The 23195-nt window shown below is 46.9% G+C and overlaps 1 protein-coding gene across 1 annotated transcript in view; it reads left to right on the top strand.

Moving 5' to 3' along the window:
* FANCA (FA complementation group A) overlaps positions 1-23195 on the top strand; it is an 850506-nt gene that overhangs the window by 646117 nt on the left and 181194 nt on the right. The window contains exon 34 of the mRNA XM_086945786.1: positions 1583-1642. Within this exon, the coding sequence (XP_086801912.1) occupies positions 1583-1642 (60 nt within the window). The remainder of the gene's footprint in view (positions 1-1582; positions 1643-23195) is intronic.

Here is a 23195-nt window from a genome sequence, read left to right on the forward strand (position 1 = left end):
AAGAGCCTACGGAATCTGTGAAACAAAGGTCCAGAGCTGCTAAATAAAGAGCAGTCTTGAACTAAATTCGAGCCCTGGCACTCCCTGTTTGTTATAACATTCTACCAGGGCAACAGCAGCCATTACTGCCTTGGGAAGCGGCGTTCCCTTGCAGGACATTTGTCAGGCAGCTACGTGGGCCTCGCTGCACACATTTACCAAGCATTACTGCCTTGACAGTCAAGTCCGGGGAGACGGCTTCTTTGGCCGTCTGTTCTCCGTGACTTTCTGGTGTAATCTTGTTCGCAGACCCTCCACCAGGGTTGGTATTGCTGGGGTATCTATTCTAAGGTAAGGAATCTATCACTAACGTGTCTCTTTCAGATGCACAAGTTACTACTTGTGTAACGATATATCTGTAAGAGACATTAGTTAGTGATAGATTCCTTTCCGCCCTGCCCATCCTTCCCGTTCTGCAAACTGGTTACTAGGGTTAAGGTCATATCCCTTTTAGGGCCTTAGTATTATGCACCACTTGTCGGTCTCTTGCATGGCTCGGCGTTTCGGCGCGGAATAGTTGTGTACAGAACTGATGTCAGCGTGCATGGGTGGCGCCTAAGTACTCTCCGTGACGTCATCTCGGCGCCTACGACGCCAGCGACAGGCGCGGAGCGGCACGACGCCATCTTGCGACGCGCAGAGGTACTGCTGACGAAAAACTTTCCGGATCCAGTCTGACACCTGGGGATATTCTGAGGTAAGGAATCGATCCCTAACTGTTGCCTCTTACAGATACATCGTTACACAAGTAGTAACTTGTGCATCTGGTAGAGACAATATCTAGCTGCAGATCTCTTACAGATCCAACCTTGCCTAGCGGTTCTGCTGACACATTTCTAGGGGTAGGGGTTTTCCCCTTTTTAGGGCCTTAGTTTGGACATACACTAGTCAGTTCAATTCACAGGTCTGTGCACCTGGCGTGGAAAGTCATGAAAAGTAACTGGCATCCACGCTGCTGGTTGGCACCTATACAGTTGACCGCGACGTCACTTGCGGCATTAAAAGACGCAGACTTGTGGAACCGAACAAAGCCACCCTACGTCGCGGAGGGATACTGCTCATGCAAATATTTCCGGATCCAGTTTGACGCCTGGGAAATTCAATGGTAAGGAATCTGCAGCTAGATATTGTCTCTACCAGATAATGTGTTAACTAAGGTAAGTAACTGGTTCTAAAAGTTTGATGCCTGAGAGGATATTCTTAAGGGTAGTGATCTGGAGGAATATTTGGTATTTGGTAAGTAACTTTTACTTATAGGTTGCTACCCATTTGGAAATACTATTGATGAAGTTTCACGATATGTAGCAAGCTAGTGCCCTCTCTGTGTTTTGTTATACTTGATTGTGATTAGTGTTATATTTTCATAAAAACATTTAACCCTAAATATTCCGACCTGTAAATTTTAAGATTGAACACTATCTGACATTCGTTCTTATCCTTAGTTTCCCTTTGTTGATGATGTTTGGTAAACCCTTTATGATAGTAAATAATTATAAAATAAGTTTCTTAATCTGATGAACATATTTTTTTTTATGTCTTACAGAAAAACATTTGCTCCAGAGGGTGTGCCCTTCCATATGATATTACTGAACATTTTTTTAGGGTAAGAACAGCGTGTCCTTTGTTTTTTATGGCATGTCTGTGTGGGGATGATAAGAGATTCTCTGTTTTGCCTCGTCATATATACTTTTAGTTTTGCTTCTTCACCAATAGAGAATTGGGGCAGACAGAATATATCAAGAAACATGCCTATTGTAATTGTGTCACTACATATGCATCCACCACTTTTTCAACATTCACATTGTCAACTGCACATCATTCTACTATTTTGTCAAGTTGCTTTATTATGTTGTGAGTGGCTTTATATTCTTGGTTCCTCCCAAACTTTAACCTCACATTTCATCCTAAACATTAAACAACAGCGTAAAGGATGACAATATAGCTGTGTCCCAGTCTTAAACCCCAAATCATCTCCCTGACTTTTTTTGGTACCAGAGATTGCCAGTGAATGTCCAGTGCTCGCAACTCACTGATGCTCCTCTCAAACCTAATTGTCTTTTTCTCTTCAAAAAACAAAAATAACTTTTTTTGTCCTCATTTCATCCTCAGTACTACTTCTGATTGTTCTTACCATGCCTTCCAAACTTCGGAGAGACTGTTGATATTGTTTGCAGTTGGTGCTCATGGGTGCTGGACTAGGGAATATGTCCCCAGGTGCCACAACATTGAGGTATAATCAGTGGACAAAATACCATCCTGAAATCATTCCATATTTTATTCAGACTTTTAGGGTCACATGTAAAATTCATGTGGCTTACCTAGTTAGCTGATTTGATCCAATAAGTGGCTAATGGGAAACATAAAGAAGTTCATATATATATATTTTTTTACAAATGTTTGTCGTTGCCAGCAGAATTATGTATAACACCAATCTTTGCTGGGGTTTGCACAGCGATATGCTAATGATTTGATGAGTCCTCATTAGAATTAGAGTGTGGCTTACCTTGATCTCCCTTACATTATGTCACTTAAAGTCTGATTTACAAATAGGAATCTACCATACATGTTCAGGGATATACAATTTAAATCCTGGTTCAAGGCTGGAATCAAACAGATTGGATGCTTTTATGACCACGGGGGAATTAGATCATATGAAGAATTAGCCTCTAAGTATGGCCTTACACACAAGGATTTCTTCAAGTACCTGCAGATTAGGGACTTTCTACAAAAAAATGGGGAACAGATGGATCAGCAAGGGAGAAGGGAATTAGTGGATATAATCGAGTGAATAGGGACAGTTTATAAAATATTGAATGAGGGACTCAAAGATGACATGGAAATTTGCTCCAATAGATGGCAAGAAAGATTGGAGATTACGGGGAATACGTTTCAAAAGATTTATTTAAGCACCCAAGCTATCCTAATATCGGCCAACCTGCAAGTTCAATTTTATAAGACCTGTTTTGGATTGTACTATATCCCAAATCGAATAGCGAAATGGAGCGAGGGGAAGGGAGCCTATTGCCCGCGCTGCTCCTAAACAAGGCGGACATAATCCACATGTTTGCAACCTGCAATAAACTAGAACCCCTGATTAGGGATGTAAATGGGTTTTTAAAGGAGAAATTAAACTTGCAGATTGAGCAGGATGCACCTGCAATCATGTTAGGAATGGCGACATTAACCGGAAAAATAGGAGGGGCGCTGATAATTATAGCAATGGCAGTGTACAGACTGTGCATTGCCACAGCCTGGCTAGATCCGATCCCCCCGTCACTGCAACAATAGGTGGCGTGGCTGTTGGCCATATTTAATCTAGAAAAGGCTATCTACAAGCACATGGGCCTAAAGGAAAAAAAAAGGGGGGCTGGAGATTTGGAAGCCTGTGGAAGATTGGGTGGAATATCCCTTATAGACCTGTATTGAGCCTTCAAATTCTTTTTGAATAGAAGATTAAAATATTGAAGAATTAACTTATTGTTTATTGCATATTAGCATGTGACACAAGGCACTTTAAAACCTGTTAATCCTGTTTGTTCATAATTTAAGCTTCCCGAAAGACATGAAGGCCTGGGCAGTCCGCAAACATTTGTCTGTTGTCCGCCTCAGGCTGGTTACATCTCAGCATCTTTTGTGCAAACTTATCAAGTCTTTGTGGTGTCCAGTATATCTTATGTAGAGTGAAGACATTGTTCTTCTTTAACGGAGCAGCCTTTATTGTAGATCAAAGGAATCTTGGAAATACTTGCCATAAATCTTCTGTGGCCAGATCCGGCAAGTCATGCTCTATATGTTAAGATGGCGGTTAAACTACTTTGAATGTGCAGTCCGCTTTCCATTATGATTACATGTAACACTGCAAGTGATGTTTAAATGGACAAACTTTATTTACCCAGGATGTGTGAACAAGCGCTCTGTGAAGCGCGAAACGCGTCACAACTGGTTTATGATGTGAATAAACCTGGTTATTTTGACTTAAGGATTGGCCCCTGGTGATTTTTACAGACCAGAGTGCTCATTGGAACTCCGTTCTAGTATTGATATTTTATACCGCCTGCTCTGCGCCACCCCTGGCAAGGCGAAGGATCTCCTGTTGGAGCTTCTCGTTGTGGATATATATATATATATATATATATATATATATATATATATCCAACGAAAAGTTGCCTGCTGTAAGGAAGCCCTTCTCAGGTAAGTAAAGTCCAAGCCATCTTTATTGGTAGGCGAAAAGCAATGTCCAAACATTCACGAAGTGCTCCACAGAACTTCATGCCCAACGCGTTTCGTGATAACGATCACTTCCTCAGGGGCTGTGGGCCAACAGGCGAGAATGCAGAACAGCAGTTTTAAGTTCAATCTCCTGCCCATGTGGGCGTGGCTAACACAGAGCCTGCTGGTACTTGGAGTCATAATCCCAGTGGATCGCTGTATCCTTCCCGCATTCTGCACCCAATTTAATCCCAAGTGGGTTGTGGTTCACTGCTACAGTCTGCCATGCCGATAACATTCACCCTCCGGCAACTAACCTGTTCCATTGCCATAGCACCAAATGATGCCACAGCGGAACTGCACGAGTGCAGTGGGGCGTTCCTTGCGGCTCAGGCGAGGCCGCTTAAACATCCAACGAAAAGTTGCCTGCTGTAAGGAAGCCCTTCTCAGGTAAGTAAAGTTCAAGCCATCTTTATTGGTAGGCGAAAAGCAATGTCCAAACATTCACGAAGTGCTCCACAGAACTTCATGCCCAACGCGTTTCGTGATAACGATCACTTCCTCAGGGGCTGTGGGCCAACAGGCGAGAATGCAGAACAGCAGTTTTAAGTTCAATCTCCTGCCCATGTGGGCGTGGCTAACACAGAGCCTGCTGGTACTTGGAGTCATAATCCCAGTGGATCGCTGTATCCTTCCCGCATTCTGCACCCAATTTAATCCCAAGTGGGTTGTGGTTCACTGCTACAGTCTGCCATGCCGATAACATTCACCCTCCGGCAACTAACCTGTTCCATTGCCATAGCACCAAATGATGCCACAGCGGAACTGCACGAGTGCAGTGGGGCGTTCCTTGCGGCTCAGGCGAGGCCGCTTAAACATCCAACGAAAAGTTGCCTGCTGTAAGGAAGCCCTTCTCAGGTAAGTAAAGTTCAAGCCATCTTTATTGGTAGGCGAAAAGCAATGTCCAAACATTCACGAAGTGCTCCACAGAACTTCATGCCCAACGCGTTTCGTGATAACGATCACTTCCTCAGGGGCTGTGGGCCAACAGGCGAGAATGCAGAACAGCAGTTTTAAGTTCAATCTCCCGCCCATGTGGGCGTGGCTAACACAGAGCCTGCTGGTACTTGGAGTCATAATCCCAGTGGATCGCTGTATCCTTCCCGCATTCTGCACCCAATTTAATCCCAAGTGGGTTGTGGTTCACTGCTACAGTCTGCCATGCCGATAACATTCACCCTCCGGCAACTAACCTGTTCCATTGCCATAGCACCAAATGATGCCACAGCGGAACTGCACGAGTGCAGTGGGGCGTTCCTTGCGGCTCAGGCGAGGCCGCTTAAACATCCAACGAAAAGTTGCGTGCTGTAAGGAAGCCCTTCTCAGGTAAGTAAAGTTCAAGCCATCTTTATTGGTAGGCGAAAAGCAATGTCCAAACATTCACGAAGTGCTCCACAGAACTTCATGCCCAACGCGTTTCGTGATAACGATCACTTCCTCAGGGGCTGTGGGCCAACAGGCGAGAATGCAGAACAGCAGTTTTAAGTTCAATCTCCCGCCCATGTGGGCGTGGCTAACACAGAGCCTGCTGGTACTTGGAGTCATAATCCCAGTGGATCGCTGTATCCTTCCCGCATTATATATATATATATATATATATATATATATATATATATATATATATATATATATATATATATATATATATATTAATTAGTTATAGATTCCTTACCTTAGAATTAGCCCCTGGCGTCAGACTGGATCCGGGGAATTTTTCTTCAGCAGTACACCTGCATGGCGGTAGGTGGCATCAGTCGACTCTGCATTCGTCGTTGGCATTGTGATCACCGGAATGACGTTGCGGTATCTACTTAGACGTCGCCCCTGCGCGATGACGTCAGTACTTTCTTTTTCTGCTTCAGCCAGCGCAGATATGAAGAGATCGGTACTCTTAGTCGTTTTTTGACTAGCGTTTTTCAACTTTTTGTCGACATCTTTTTCGAGTCGTTCAACTCCTGGTGCACGCAGTGATGTCACATCGGCGGACCGGGTTCAAGCCTTGTGAATTGTCACAGCTGATGTCAGTCACAGATCCGCACCTTGTGTGCCTTTGGTGCCTGGAGTTGCAACCACGACCCAAAGTCGTGCTTTGACCTTCGGGCCATGAACACGAAGTCTTTGCGGGAGTGGTCCAGAACGCTTCTGGAGGCCCGGTAGTCGGCTCCGCGCCGCACGAGGTTCCGGTCAAGAGGGAGGTCGCGGGGCCAGTCGCATATTCTCCACCTTCACTCCTCATCGAAGTCTTCGTCTTCGGGTAAATCGAAGCACAAGAAGGCGGCGAATAAGCACTGTCGCTTTTCACCTTCTCCCCATCCGTCGGGCGATGCAGGATGCAGAAGGTTGCCATCCTTCAGCTCCACCCGCGGAGCATGCTCGGGCGACTCCGAGCTTCCCTCCCTTCCTGGGAGCCAGAGCATCCCCTGCCCAGCTTCATGCTTTTTACGAGGCCCTCCACTACATTTTTGGGCAGCCCGACTCCGCCGGCGCGTTTTCCGGCCCCGCAGACTAGGCTGGGGGCTCTAGGCATTCGATGCCTGCCGCTCCGGCTCTGACGCCGCAGGGTCACCAGGGATCCAGGCCTGCATCCGGATCGGCGCCGGTTGACCTCACAACACCTTCCCCACTGGCGATTCCACTGACAACGCCTCCGACGCCAGTTGGGTCCCCGGCCGGTGTCGACCCCGGCCTTCCCTTCGAGCCGAACACGGAGCTGGACCGGCGTCGACTGATGCCGGTACCAGCGCTGAGTGGTACTTTTGTACCACTGTTCTATCCTGGCGTTCCTTTTTGCCCTGAGTGGCAGCCAGGAGAGGATGAGGAGGACTGTGAGGGGTCTGTAGATCTTCTGGTAGACCAGCTTTCTCCCCTACCGTGGCCACGTAGGAGGGGAGCCTCTTACACTGTGGTGTTGGGTAGGGCGGCTGAGGCCTTGGGCCCCGAGCTTCCTACAGTGGCAGTCGGGACTAACCTCCTTACTGAGGTGCTTCAGCCGGCAGCGACCTCCTCAGAACCTCTTCTGCCATTCAATGAGGCCCTCACCAAAATCCTTCTGGGCACTTGGTCCACGCCCAGCACAGGGGATCGGATGATTGCCTAACGCCGCCGGCCGGCCCCGGGCGACCCCATTTTCCTCACCCAACACCCTACCCCTGAGAGCTTGGTGGTCCAAGCCTCAACCTCCAAAGGCGTGTTCCCTACTGCTCCCCCAGATAAGGAATCCAAGAAGCTGGATCATCTTGTTAAGATGTTTTCTTCCCCCAGCTTAGGACTGCGGTCGGTGAACACTGCATGTTTCTTGGGCCGCTACACCCACTCTGTGTGGGACACAGTCGCGCAAGTGCTGCCTCAGTGCCCGGAGTAGGCCCGGGTCACAATCTCCCGTGTGGTTGCAGAGGGGAGAGATGTAGTGAAGTTCACCATCTGCTGTGGGCTGGACACTGCCGACTCACTGGGTAGAATGATTTCTACATCAGTAGCCTTAAAACTTTACTCCTGGCTGAGATCCACTGGCTTGTCTCAGCATGTCCAATCGACTCTTTTGGACATTCCATTCGATGGCCGTTGTCTGTTTGGCGACAAGGCGCGCCTTGCTCTCGAGCGCTTCAAGGATTCTAGAGCAATGGCCAGATCCTTGGGCCTCGCTGCCACCTCTCATCCTGTGCAGTCTGCCTTTCGCCCCTTTCATGGCTACGGAAGGGGTGCCCCACCATGTTCCGCCCAGGGCTACAGGCTGGCGTAAGCCACCCAGCCTGTGCACGGCCAGGGACGTGGGACCCAACGTTGTGGGTCTGGGGGCCAGCGGATGAGCAAGTCCACCGGTGCCCCCTCTGCAGCAGCCTCTAAGCCTTCCTAGTCCAACATTTCAGGGCCACCATTTGCCGGTGGGCAGCAGAATCGGCCATAACCTTCCCCCACGGGCACAACATCACGCCAGACAGGTGGGTTTTGCAGATATTCTGATGGGGCTTCTTCCTCCCCTTCGAGACTACCCCTCCCTCCATGCCACCTACACTCCATTGCATGTCGGAGGATCACTTGACCCTTCTCTGCCAGGAAGTTACAGCTCTCTTGGCCAAGGGAACTATTGAACGTGTCCCTGTGCCAGAAGTAGGTCGTGGTTGCAACTCCCCCTACTTCCTGGTACCCAAGCAGGACAAAGGCCTGCGTCCTATCTTAGACCATAGAAACGTCAACCGCTTCCTCTGGAAGAAGTTCAAGATGTTAACCTTGGCTCACGTCTTGTCTGCCCTCGATCCTGGAGACTGGATGGTAGAGTTGGACTTTCAGGATGCTTACTTTCACATCCCCGTCCTGCCGGCCCACCTTCGTTACCTATGATTCACGGTAGGGTATGAGCATTTTCAGTTTACCGTGCACCCTTTTGGCCTTACAAGTGCACCTCGGTTGTTCACGAAAGTGAATGGTGGTAGTCACAGCTCATCTGCGCAGATCTGGGGATCCAGTCTTTCCCTATCTCGACGACTGGTGTTGAAGGCGGGGTCGCCCCAGGCTGTTGTCTCCTACCTCCAGACTAAGGCGGAGCTCCTGCACTAACAGGGGTTCACTATCAACATGCCGAAGTCACACCTGATTCCATCTCAGAAGCTCCTTTTCATTGGAGCAGTTCTGGACACTCTGCAGTTTCAGGCTTATCCTCCCGAGCAGCGAGTCTGGAATATTCGGGCTATTGAAGTACCAAAATTATTTATCATAGAGCTATACTTACCAATAGCCCATATACCTTATTACCAAAAAGAAGTCAATCGGCAATGGAGAAGGTTCAATCGTTTATTTTGCAAAAGCGCCCTATATAGATATATATATATCTTTGGTATACTTATTCCACAATGTATTAAACAAAATGGGAGAGATACCATGCTTTACATACATATCAAAATTGGGACTGCCTTCCGGAGGAGCAGGCTGTCTTTCTTCCAGACGTCTACTCCGGCGACAGCAACATCCAAAACATAGTTTACTAAAACACGACATGTTTATGAATCTTAATAACTTATATTGTTGCAATAAACTCACATAAAGAAATGCCCACTCATTGCCAGGGTCATCTTATGGACCCTATCTACGCTAATTGGGACACTTTGATCGTAGCACCCCCAATTCCTGTGATTTGGTCTGACCATTTTTTAGTCTCATTTCGGGTAGGGGTCCCGGATAGTGGACTTCAGAATGGGACAACCATTTTTAACAAACGCAGGAAATGGGCTAAGTTCTGCCCAGAGGAATTTAACAAAATAATAGAATCCGAAGGCCCTCTTGAGGGCGAGGAAATTGAATCTGCCTGCGAAACACTAGACCTACGAATCCAAAAAGCGCTAAATCACACAGCGCCATGGACTCGGAATGCGCCAGTAAGGAAATCCAAATTGATGCCCTGGTTCAATACTGAACTACGAGGACAAAAAGCCACATGTAAAAATTTAGAGAGGAAATGGCGGAGGTTCTATTCGGAGACAGACCGAGCCGAATATAAGAAAGGCTTAAAAGACCATCATGCCCTGATCCGGAGAACGAAGAGAACCTACTATTGCACCAGAATTAAGAATGCGAACAACTCCATGAAGGAAATGTTCCTAGTATATAGGGAACTATCTGATCTCACCCCACTGACAGCGCCGATAAGAGGATCAGTTAGAGCCTGTAATCAAATAGCAGAGTTCTTTGCCAGTAAAGTAGACAAAATCTATGCGGCTTTTCCGGAGGCAGCTAGAGTAGGGGATGGGAGCGTGGAAACTCCCCTAACCACACAGAACAGCAACTGCCTCTCGGCATTTCTAGTGCCTTCACGGGAAACAATATGCCAAATAGCAGGCAGCATTAAATCAGGATCACCGAATGACCCAGCCCCCTCAAAAAAACTATATGGCAGCTTAAACACTCTGGAGCCATACATCAGTCACTTACTTGCTCTCTCATTTGCATCAGGACAAGTACCTGGTGCATGGAAGAAAGCAATAGTTCTCCCTTTGAGGAAAAAGCCCAACATTAGCCTTGCAAATCTGGAAAACCTGCGACCTATTTCCCTTCTCCCCTATTTTGCCAAAATCGCGGAGAAAGCAGTCAATAAACAACTCTCGGCATTCGCTGAGACCAACGGACTGCTCCACCCCTCTCAGTCGGGATTCCGTGCTCTACATTCTACGGAGTCTGCCCTGCTGTTCTCAACAGAAGCCCTACGGAGATATGCGGATGAAGGCCAGACAGCGACACTGATCCTTTTGGATCTCAGTGCCGCTTTCGACACTGTAGCGCATCACACACTGCTGCAGTGTCTTAAAAAGGGAGGAGTGAGAGGCAAAGCATGGGAGTGGTTGGAATCATTCCCTACAGGCTGCAGTTTCCAGGTCGCACAAGGACAGTTCAGGTCCAATGAAATAAAACTCAAGCAGGGAGTCCCACAAGGCTCCAGTCTCAGCCCCACTCTTTTTAATTTGTACGTGGCCCCTGTTGGAGTGATCACAGACAAATTTGGGGTTGTGACAGTGTCGTATGAAGACGACACGCAACTGATTGTGACGCTGACGCAACCAGAAGAGCAATGTGCGGCAAATTTCATGAGCTGCATGCAGGAACTGGCCAAGTGGTTGGCGGATAACTGCCTCCGTCTTAACGGAAATAAGACAGAGGTACTGATCGTAGGCAAATCTCCATCAGTGTGGACCTCAGCGTGGTGGCCGGACGAGCTGGGTGAACTGCCCACACCCAGCAATCTAGTGAAAAACCTAGGAGTTTGGTTGGATAAAAACTTATCCTTCGACTACCAGACCAAACAAGTGGCAGGCACTTGTTTTGGTACACTACGGGTCCTTAGGAAAACACTGGACCTTATGCCCATGCCGGTACGCCAGACCCTAGTCCATGCCCTGATAACATCCAGGCTGGACTACGGAAATGTACTATATCTGGGGGCCAGCGAAAAAAGCGTCTCTAGACTGCAACGTATACAAAATACGGCGGCCCGCCTGATCCTTCAACTACCCAGAATGGCATCATCAAAAAAAGCTCTGAGAACACTTCACTGGCTCCCTATCAGGGAACGGGTGACGTTTAAGGCCCTCTGCATAGGACATCGGATCCTCCATGGGAGAGGCCCTAGGTACCTGCATAACTATCTTAAGCGGTATGAGCCAATCTGCCAATTAAGATCCTGTGGCACAGCGCAGGTACAGGTCCCGAAAGTAAAAAGAGCAAGAATGGGTGGAAAATCCTTTAGAGCCTTGACTTATAGGTTATGGAACAAGCTGCCAGAAAGGCTGCGCTTGGAAAACTCGAGCTCATATTCTGAAGAGAGCTCAAAACAAGCCTGTTCCCCAAACCTCAGTGCCCGAAATAGGTCCTCTCTTCACAATCAGATCCAAACGCTAATGGAAACAACAGCATCAACCAGCGCGGGGACACACCTGCTGGTGTAACCAAGCGCTTTATGAAATATATAATAATAATAATAATAGATACTCTACTCATTTTATACCCATTCGTTCTTCAATCATACAGTCTCACACACTTCTCATACATATATTTCATAGGTTTTTGATCGATAAGCGCTGTTCAGTTCCTATTCTTAATACAAGGCCACCATTTCCAAAATTCCAAATGACATGTCTTCTAAATCGAACAGAGCCCGTCGACTTCTGTTCGGGGAACCGATCACCCTGGATACCAGACCAACTAAATTCACAAAAGAGACAGTCCAGAGACTGCCCTGAGATCATCAGACAGGCGAACCACGGACCCTCTTACAGACCATCCCGTAGTCCTGTGCTGGTTGGGCCGGGCGTCTGGGCACGGGCTCCAGAACCCAAGCTTACCCAGTGCTCCTAGGACTTTTCCGAAGAGGATCCGGCCGAGTGTTGTCTCAAATAATCACCAAACAAGTCTGTAGGGCATCCACTCGTGCAGTCACTCCACTGCCACGTTAGACCCCAGATTCCCTGTGGTTCATTAACCACCATATTCCATATACAGTTAACTGTTTCCATAAGCCACTTCTTCAAAAGTGCTTGTTCCAAAGACGTCTGAATACATACAATACAATTCACTCACCTGGTGCACTCACGTCTGATTGCGCGTTCTCCACTGCCGGCTCCTTTATAGACCAACACGGTCAGCTTGTTCCAGGGTAAGCCTGAAGGACTCCGGCGAAGCGTTATTTAGCAGCTGGGAAGGTCACTGGGCTCGAGAGTGGAATTTCTGTTTCTACCTTAAACTGGTTTTCTCAATTAGGATCCTTTTACAATCCACCCCCTTGACCAGAATCCAACCCTGTCTTTCTTCTCCTGTTTACAGGAGGGGACAACCCTATCGCGGAGTCCTGGCGGAGTCGCCAACTGAAGTACCAAAATTATTTATCAGAGCTATACTTACCAATAGCCCATATACCTTATTACCAAAAAGAAGTCAATCGGCAATGGAGAATGTTCAATCGTTTATTTTGCAAAAGCACCCTATATAGGGGAGACGCCCTCTCCCTCAAAGGTGCTCAGAGGAAACTGCTGGATTACATTTAAGACAGTGCATATATACTTTCAGCATACATTACAAAAACCCCTTACATGGAAAAGTACTACTTCTCGTGAAGCCAACAGGAAAACCCATATAAGGCACATATGATTGCTTTGAAATTCAGCTCTAACTATTCCGGGGGTAGGTCAGTAAAGGTGCCTCCCTTTCGTTCTGGGACACGGGAGTACTGCAAGAATGCGCTCATCCTAACAGAAAGGCAGATGTGACCTTGAGTTTACTAAGTTAGAATCAATGGTCTGTTCATAGCCCAAGGCAGCCTCTCTTGCTCTCTGTGTACAGTATCAGGTCACGTGTTTTCCTATCCAATGTGAGAGTCACGGGAGGGGAAATCAAAATGGCGTTTGTTCAGTCTAAGCCCGATTCCGAATGTAGTACATGTAAAGGGGGGGTCCCCGTCTGGGAGAAGGTTATGTTACACAACCAACAAAAAGTAGTTAGAACCACTTTGGAAAGAAAAACTAAAATAACATTCTTTACTTTTCGAAGTGTGTATTGTCAATTATTCACAATACATTGATTAACAACTTCAAGGAAATTTCAAACAATTGTCACAGAATTGTTGTGCCCCGATAGGGAAAGAAGGAAAAAGGGGGGAGTGCTCGGGGGAAAGGTTGGTGAGGAATGGATGAACACAGTTGTGGGTGATGAGTACACACAGTATAGGCAAGATCAAAACAATTACATCAACAAAAGCCAAATAATTTATAAAGGCATAGGATGATGGATAATTAGCATAACAAAAACTTTCGACGGACACTGAGTCAGTGCTGGACTGTAAAGGACAAGTGCCGGAAGTTGAGTAGAAGACACCGTCGACGTTTCGACCCCTATGAGTAGGCTCAGTTCAGTCCTTAAGTGGGGTCTTCATCAGGACTAAGAGAGTGGGGGGAGTGTGGGGCAGTCCATGGAATTGTGGCCGATTTGGCTCGCGATGTGGAACAGCAATGGGCTGTGGTAGGTCACAAGTCACTCGCCGGGAGAATGAATCTCACTATGAGCTCTGTATCAAAAATGTTTTTGCAGACAGGAGATCAGTATTGGATATTACTCCACAGCGTCATGCAGTTATTAAAAGCGTACCTGTACATAAAGGTAATGGCCCACAGATTCGGATATTTAATCGTCAGTTGCAGGCAGCGTTGTATGTAGGATCGAGAATAAGATCGAATCAGGGGTCTACGCAGTCTCTCGCGGAGTCTCGGAGTTGACAGCAGCACTAACGACTTGTGATCGAGCGCGGTGCCCCGGCCAACCAGCCCCTCGGGCGCCTCACCCAGAACGCGTGCACCGGTTACCTGAAACGGACCGGTTTTACGTTCAAGAAACACTTGATAGACCCCTGATTCGATCTTATTCTCGATCCTACATACAACGCTGCCTGCAACTGACGATTAAATATCCGAATCTGTGGGCCATTACCTTTATGTACAGGTACGCTTTTAATAACTGCATGACGCTGTGGAGTAATATCCAATACTGATCTCCTGTCTGCAAAAACATTTTTGATACAGAGCTCATAGTGAGATTCATTCTCCCGGCGAGTGACTTGTGACCTACCACAGCCCATTGCTGTTCCACATCGCGAGCCAAATCGGCCACGATTCCATGGACTGCCCCACACTCCCCCCACTCTCTTAGTCCTGATGAAGACCCCACTTAAGGACTGAACTGAGCCTACTCATAGGGGTCGAAACGTCGACGGTGTCTTCTACTCAACTTCCGGCACTTGTCCTTTACAGTCCAGCACTGACTCAGTGTCCGTCGAAAGTTTTTGTTATGCTAATTATCCATCATCCTATGCCTTTATAAATTATTTGGCTTTTGTTGATGTAATTGTTTTGATCTTGCCTATACTGTGTGTACTCATCACCCACAACTGTGTTCATCCATTCCTCACCAACCTTTCCCCCAAGCACTCCCCCCCTTTTTCCTTCTTTCCCTATCAGGGCACAACAATTCTGTGACAATTGTTTGAAATTTCCTTGAAGTTGTTAATCAATGTATTGTGAATAATTGACAATACACACTTCGAAAAGTAAAGAATGTTATTTTAGTTTTTCTTTCCAAAGTGGTTCTAACTACTTTTTGTTGGTTGTGTAACATAACCTTCTCCCAGACGGGGACCCCCCCTTTACATGTACTACTCACCGCCCAGGTCCCCGTGACTGCTTGGGTAAAACCCTCCTTCTTGTAATGCGATTCCGAATGTATACATGGTTCAAGCGTATTTACAATGGGTTTTCCTAATAGAATGTTTTGATACATATATTGGAAGCATTAGGCCAACATTGTACTATATTGATTTATATTCCTTCACTATGATACTGATATTTCAGCCTATATCCTGGGTTTCGGTTAGAATGACCTTGAGGCTGCTGGTCCTCATAGCCTCCTGCATCCTGCCGTTGGATCATGCCAGGTGGCATATGCTGGCTCTGCAGCGGGACCTGAAGCTCCAGTGGGCACTGCATCAGGAGAATCTCGGCGAGCACTGCACACCAATTGCACTAGTGGCTCACGAATCAGGATTGGGTCAAGGGCAGATCCCTCTCCCTTCCCCAACCAGTGTTCACAGTGGTGACAGATGCGTCACTCGTGGGATGGGGCGGCCACATGGGAGAGGCGGGGATCAGAGGCCTCTGGTCCGGCGCAGTCCGGGTTCCACATCAATCTTCTGGAGTTCCGGGCGGTTCGTCTTGCACTGAAGGAATTCCTTCCTTTGGTCAAAGAAAGAGTAGTGCAGGTGTTCACAGACAACACCACAGCCATGTGGTACTGCAACAAACAGGCCGGGGTGGAGTTGTGGACTCTGTTCCAAGAGGATCTTTGCCTTTGGACGTGGCTGGAACATCAGGGCATGTCGCTGGTGGTTCAACACCTGGCAGGTTCTCTGAACGCCAGGGCGGATGAACTCAGCCGCCAGTGCATGATGGATCATGAATGGCATCTCCACTTGGAGGTGGTGCAAGGTCTCTTTCAGCAGTGAGGAAAGTCTTGGTTAGATCTGTTTGTTACTGAAGAGACCGCGCAATGTCAGCAGTTCTCCCCGTTGGGATTTCCAAGGTTGCACTTGCTTTGCAATGCTTTTTGTCGAGAGTTGAAATGTATTCTTCTATACGCCTTTATGCCTACACCACTTCTGCCCAGAGTGCTGAAGAAGATCAAGCGTGACCGGGCCCAAGTCATTCTTGTGGCTCCGTACTGGGCACGAAGAGCCTGGTATCCCGAGCTCTTGCACCTGGCCTTCGATCCTCCGATCAGACTGCCTCTTCGGTAGGATCTTCTGTCGCAGCAGCATGGGACGGTCCTCCACCAAACCTGTCCAACCTCCTCCTCCTTGCATGGAGATTGATCAACAACAGTTGACAGCTTTTGACCTTCCTCCCTAAATCTGTAATGTTATCTTGGCAGCCAGGCGTCCCGCCACTAAAACGGTATACGCCTGTAGATTGAACACATTTGTGTCACGGTGCACAGCAAAGGCTGTGGATCCCCTTTCTGCCACTCTTTCAGAGGTTCTCCTCTTCATTCTCTCCTTGGCCCAGCAGGGCTCTGCTCTGGGCACCCTTAAAGGCTATCTTCCGGCCGTTTCCGCCTTTCTTCGCCTTCCTGATCAGCCTTATCTTTTTAAGTCCCCTATTGTAAATAGATTTCTTAAGGGCACTACTCACCTCTTTCCTCCTATTCCTTTCATAATGCCCCAGTGGGACTTGAATCTGGTCTTAACCTACCTTATGACCACTACATAATTGTCCTCTCAGACTCTTATCCTTAAAGCCTGCTTTCTGGTTACCATCACCTCTGGTCGCAGTGTGAGTGAGCTTCAGGCTCTATCTTCGAAACCTCCTTTCTTTGCTGTCCATCTGGACAAGATTGTCCTTTGAACTAGACCTTCTTTTCTTCCCAAAGTGGTTCCCTCTTTCCACATAGGACGGACCATCACTTTGCCCACCTTCTTCCTCCCCCCGCATCCTTCGAAGGAGGAAGAGAGACTCCACCATCTGGAACGAAAACATGCATTATCATTTTATTTGGATCGCACAAAACAATTCCGGGTGGATGATCAACTCTTTGTTGGCTATGTGGGTGCCAAGAAAGGTCAGGCCGTGCAAAAACGGACCATCTCTCACTGGGTCGACCTTTGCATTAAGATCTGTTATTCCTTAGCTAAAAAGGAGCCTCTGGTAGGACTGCGCACCCATTCCACCAGGGCGACAGGAGCCACTACTGCTTTGTGATGTGGAGTCCACCTCAGTGTTATCTGCCAGGCAGCCACGTGGGCATCGCTGCACATGTTCACCAAACATTATTGCCTAGATAGTCAAGTTCGGAGGCACAGCTTCTTTGGTGGTTCAGTTCTCCAGGACTTTCTGGTGTGAACTTAGTTTGCAGACCCACCTCCAGGGTTGGTACTTTTCTAAGGTATGGAATCTATATCCAATAGTCTGTTTCAGATGAACAAGTTACTTACCTTCGGTAACGATATATCTGTAAGAGACATATATTAGTTGTAGATTCCTAACCGCCCCACCCATCCTCCCCGTTCTGCGAATTGACTTCTAGAGTAAGGGACTCTCTTTCAGGGCCCTAGTTTTGTGCACCAGTGGTAAGTGTCTTGCAAGGCTCTGCGCTTCTGGCGTGGAATGTCGTTTAACGAACCGGTGTCAGCATGCAGGGGCGGCATCTAAGTAGATACCTCAATGTCATCCCGATGATCATGGCGCCGATGATGGACGCGGAGTCGACCGACGCCACCTACCGATGCGCAGGGGTACTGCTAGGTAAAATTTCTCCGGATCCAGTCTGACGCCTGGGGGTAATTCTAAGGTAAGGAATCTATAACTAATATATGTCTCTTACAGATATATAGTTACTGAAGGTAAGTAACTTGTTCATTCGGGTGCTGAGTGCATGTGTGTGTGTGTGTGTGTGTGTAAGAGTGTTCCGTACGGACTGGGCTGATACCTGTCGCATCATGCAGAGGTGCGGAGTGAGTGAGTGCGAGTGATAGTCTGCAGACTGCCTGTGTATCACGACACTGGCCAGCGGTGCTGCTTAATAATGTTTTCATACTAAAAGCACAGTGCAATTGACGTTGGGTTTACCTGCGTGGCTCCGGCCTGCGGTGCTGCTAAAACGTTTTCTAGTTTCTTGTATGAACATATCTTTGATAGCGTTTTGAACCAGGGTGTATCCTATAACTGTATGGGATTGTATTATGAGGATTGCTAGGGTGGGCATGATGTGGACGGCGTGTCGCACTGCATAAGCGTGCTCTCTCGATCTCTCTCTCTCGTTAGATGAGAAATTGTCCACAGTGTGCTTACTATTGATATCATAAAAATATGAGTAGGCCTAGTACTGCTAGTAATATTCCCAACTGTGTTTTATGCCCGAAAAATATGATGTTCATGTTATAATGATTGAATATGTGTGTTAAATATAAATGTTATTTACATACATCTTGTGTGAAGTTTCTTTTGTGAGGCTCAGTGTATTTATCGCAAGCTGTGCCTTTGCTTTACACTTTGCCTCTGAGATACGTATGACTGCTCAGTGCCAAGCTACCCAAGGGTGAGCACAGTGAGTGTAATCACCCGCCCTTAATGGGAGCAGTAGGTTCTGGACCTGGACATGCATGCTGAAAGGAGTTTCATCCGGCGCTCCCGCCGGGACTTCGGCTTCATTTGCTGACACACCTCACAGTCCGTGGAGTCGTGGTGCTCCCTCAAACACCACATGCAGATGGAGTGAGGATCCGTCGCCGACATCTGGCGCGCGCAAGACGAGCATGCTTTAAAACCCGAAGGCATTCACACACTGTTCTCAAGAAAAACGCTCAAGAGCGGAAAAAGGGAGGCCTAAAACCGGCCAGAAGCACGATCTGGGACCGCGTTGCACGCAGAAAAGAAGAAAACTGATGTCAGCGCGCTGGGGTGGGGCTTATGTCACCTCGCTGACATCACGCCTGCGGAGGGCGTCGGGCGGAGTCACTTGGTGCCGCCCCTCCCCCGGCGCGCAGAGATGCTGGGCAAAAAAGTTTTCCGGGTCCAGTCTCACGCCTTGGGATAATTCTACGTTAAGGAATCTGCGGCTAGAATAGTCTCTGCCAGATACAGCGTTACCGAAGGTAAGTAACTTGTACTTCATGTTGTGAAGTGTAGGAGACGGGGATAAGGGTTGTTCTTCTTGGTTTAAAATGGTTCAGTGTGATAAGACCAGTACAATACTATGCATATCAAGGGATCACACTAACAATAATACAGTTAGAATTAGTTAGCAGGGGAACAGCTATGACTCAGGCCGCACAACAAAAAAAGTCTGAGAAATTAATTGTATGTCCTGGAAAGTAGATGGGTTGTTAATAAGGCTAAGCGCATAGCAGTCCTTGTATCCGCCAAAGCTCTAGGTCCTGACATAATAATGACGCAGGAAATCTATTTGATGGGAGTAATTTTACTTTTGTTGGCAGATATGGCTTTGGCTACGTGCAAATGAGTAGTTTACATGCGAACCGAGGGGTGTTGCGATTCTATTTAAAAACTGTTTCTAAAAGGCATACCTGTATAGACAGGATAGGATGCTCTATAATGGTGACATGTACAGTAGAGGAAAACACAATAAACTGCTTGAATGTTTATGCATCACCCCTTTATCAATAGAGTTTCCTAAAATACTCAGCAAGCTACTGGCAGCGTCCCCCAATGTATAATGATTATAGGTGGCAGCGTAAGGGTGTTCATGAACCAGGCTCTAGACGAGTACCCCCATTCAGAAACTGGAATTGCAGGCTTGCCCCCTTTAGCTACTTTTGCAATATGAAAAACACATTAACCAAAAGTGCTCTACATTCTACTTTGGGTCATATAATTATTTTTTTTTGTGTTCTCATAATTATTTCTTTGTCTTATTCACCACGGCGCATTTAGTAATTAAAACAGAAATCCATGCTTGTGGCTTTTCTAATCATGCTTCCCTCAGTATGGAAACGAACAGGAAGTCAGAAATTTGTCGGCTAAGTGCAAGTTCGCTTTTAAATCCAGAGCTGAGAATTGAAAATGCTAAATACTTTCCGATGGACACTTCTTACCTCAGATTCATCACCTTTATAATATTTCCAAGTGCAGACTGGATGCTAAGAATTCTCCAGCAATGTTCTCGTGGGCAAGTGAGTAGTACCGTGAGGGTCTGTGGTGACTTCGTAATGCCTGAGTAGTGAAAGAGCAGAGCCACATAAAAGTGCGACCCCTCTTTAGTTCCTTTGTTTCCACACTCTTGGACGTGAATCAGGAACTTCCCCTCCCAACTTTGTTGGTTTTTCTGATGGCTCCAAACCTTTTCACAGTATTCTAGGGAACGATGTCCACATTGAAAACATGAAGATTCAAATTGTGCTGAAACTGGAGGTAGCAAATGTCGATCACAGACCCCAAAGCAATTTAGGACAGAGAGGCAAAACTCTACATCATCGAGCAGCGGAAAAAGTCACCATCGATGCATTGGTCCTGCATTCACTCCATTTTTTGCCGGCCTGGTTTCCATAAATCCAAATCAAAGTCTAGTCACAAGAATGATAATCATTGCGCCACTCAAAGTCTAGGGAAAAGGCGTGTAAAGATCGCACTTCCCCAACATCCCCTATGTCAGAATCTATCATGCAGTTGATTCCAGGCATTTACCCCTCAGCAAATAGCAGCCTTCAAAGAGGGCCATGCTGTAGAATGTTGGTGCGCTTCCTGCTCTTTGTGGCGTCATCCGGCCCTATGGAGGTTCAGTCATCTCCAGTTGAACCTCTACCACCATTCAAACTTTTGCCGGCTGGTCTGCCTCTGACGCCATCTACCAGCAGGCCCATGCCAACTCTAGCACAGTGATCTATTCTGGTTTTTTCCATATGGTGTCAATCAATGTTTTGATCCCAACACTGATCTCTGACCCCAAATATATGTTGGGCCAGTCCAAACCTCTGTTATGCTATGTTTTTACGAATGCAGAACAGATGAATATATATATATATAATATATATATATATATATATATATATATATTATATATATATATATATTTATATATACCAAACAGCTGTTGAATTACAATGCAAGTTCGATACAGCCCTTTGTCTATTTTGCTAACCAATGATTACGGCTAATTGTAAACGCCGAAACGCGTCTGGTGATGATCAAGCTGCCATGTGTCATTATTAAAGCAGTCTTTCTCCCGCACTCAGGACTCAGCAGTTTTGTTTCTAACGTTGTTGCTGCAGGAGTGACTCTGTGCCTGTGTTGCTGAGGCTACCCTGTCATGGTCGGGGTCCCCCCTTGCAGAGACTCTTTGATTGATATATATATATAATATATATATATATATATATATATATATATATATATATATATTATACAAACAAAGTTGCTCACGCAAATGAAGACTCCGCACACAACGTTGAATTTACCTTATTTATTCTGGCAGGCAGCAGCTCACTGGGGACAGCTCTCACAGTGAAATATTTCACCAAATTGCCATACGCGTTTCGGGGATAGATTCCCCCTTGTTCACTGGCTCGGCTTCTGGGGAAGGAACAGCACAGCAGTTCTTTTCAGGTGTTGAGCTAGTGATAAGTCCCGTGTCAGCATTCGAGCATTGTGGTCTTTGTAGTTTATATTGTGCCCATAGTGGATGCTGCTGTAATTTTCCTCCAACATTTAAATCCCAGTACGGTCGCTGATACAAACTGGGCCAGTTCGCTGCTCATTTACGCCATCCAGAACAGGTACGTTGCTCCAATGTGTGTCTCAAAGTCCGGCGACACATGGACCCACTTGTCGAGCGGTGGGGTGTCTTCGTGGCCCGAGCAGGCCACATATATACCAAACGAAGTTGTTCACTCAAATGAAGACTCCGCACACAACGTTGAATTTACCCTTATTTATTCTGGCAGGCAGCAGCTCACTGGGGACAGCTCTCACAGCGAAATATTTCACCAAATTTCCATACGGATTTCCGGGATCGATTCCCCCTTCACTGGCTCGGCTTCTGGGGAAGGAACAGCACGGCAGTTCTTTTCAGGTGTTGAGCTAGTGATAAGTCCTGCCCATCCGGGCGTGTCAGCATTCGAGCATTGTGGTCTTTGTAGTTCATATTGTTTCCATAGTGGATGCTGCTGTAATTTTCCTCTAACATCCAAATCCCATTACGCTCGCTGATACAAACTGGGCCAATGCTCGAATGCTGACACGCCCGGATGGGCGGAACTTATCACTAGCTCAACACCTGAAAAGAACTGCAGTGCTGTTCCTTCCCCAGAAGAAATATATTGTCTCGGATTCTTCAACCAAGGCCAGCTTCATTTGAGCATTTACCACCATTTAATGAAGCCCTCACTGATGCCTTCCTGACATGCATGGTCTAAGCCTTGGTCCTGCTAGTCAGTCGATCTGTGCTAAAGTGACATAAGCCAGCCCCGTAGACCCGGACTTCCTAACTAAGCTCCCTGGTCGATACCTCAACCAGTAAGAATAATCCAACTTCCTTTCCGACCAACTCACTGGACAGGTCATCTAAAAGGATTGATGCTCTCAAAAAGAGATTGTTTTCCCCTTAGACATTGCCAGAAATATCTAGTGGGCGGTTCCTGAAGACCTAAGGTGTCCCTAGCCCAGACTACACACCATGGTCAGAATGCAGATAGATATGTAATGACAGCTTGTCTGGACATTGTAGATGGCATCAGCAGAGCTATTGGCACCAGTGTCGTGCTAAAGAGGCATGCCTGGATGCTGTCATCCAAACCTTTTGGAGGGTGACAAGCATCCTTAAATGAGATGCACTTCGATGACTCCAGGTTTCTTGGAGAAAAGACGGATTCAGCACTTTAAAAAATCAAGGATAGTTGCACCACAGCACTATCTTTGGGGCTGTTGACTCAATCTAAAATGTACCCACCAACACAGAACATTTAGAGGCTATCCAAGGGGGCTAGCTTACGGACAACACCACCCTTCCATGCCTGTACTGCAGAAAACAACTCAGTCCTTGTGTGGACCTGACCTGGCAGTTCAGGCTGGACTGTTCCCATTGGAGCAGGGTCAAGACTGATTTGCATATGGCTGGGTCCAAACTGAGGGGACATGGTATGCAAAATAAAGATACACTGGGATGTGGCCCGAGTAATTACCAGTGGCTGAGATTAATTCAAGCATTCCATCCATGACTTCTTTGTACACTCCTCCACTACTTAGGCTTTACTATCAATGGCCAAAAGTCACACTTCACTCCATTGAAGGGGCTTTCTTTCATAAGGCTAATTTTCTTTAATAGTTCAGACAATGTGTGCTTAATGCTAGATTGTT

This window comes from Lissotriton vulgaris, chromosome 12 (genome assembly GCF_964263255.1).
Source record: "Lissotriton vulgaris chromosome 12, aLisVul1.2, whole genome shotgun sequence".
Classification (NCBI taxonomy): domain Eukaryota; kingdom Metazoa; phylum Chordata; class Amphibia; order Caudata; family Salamandridae; genus Lissotriton; species Lissotriton vulgaris.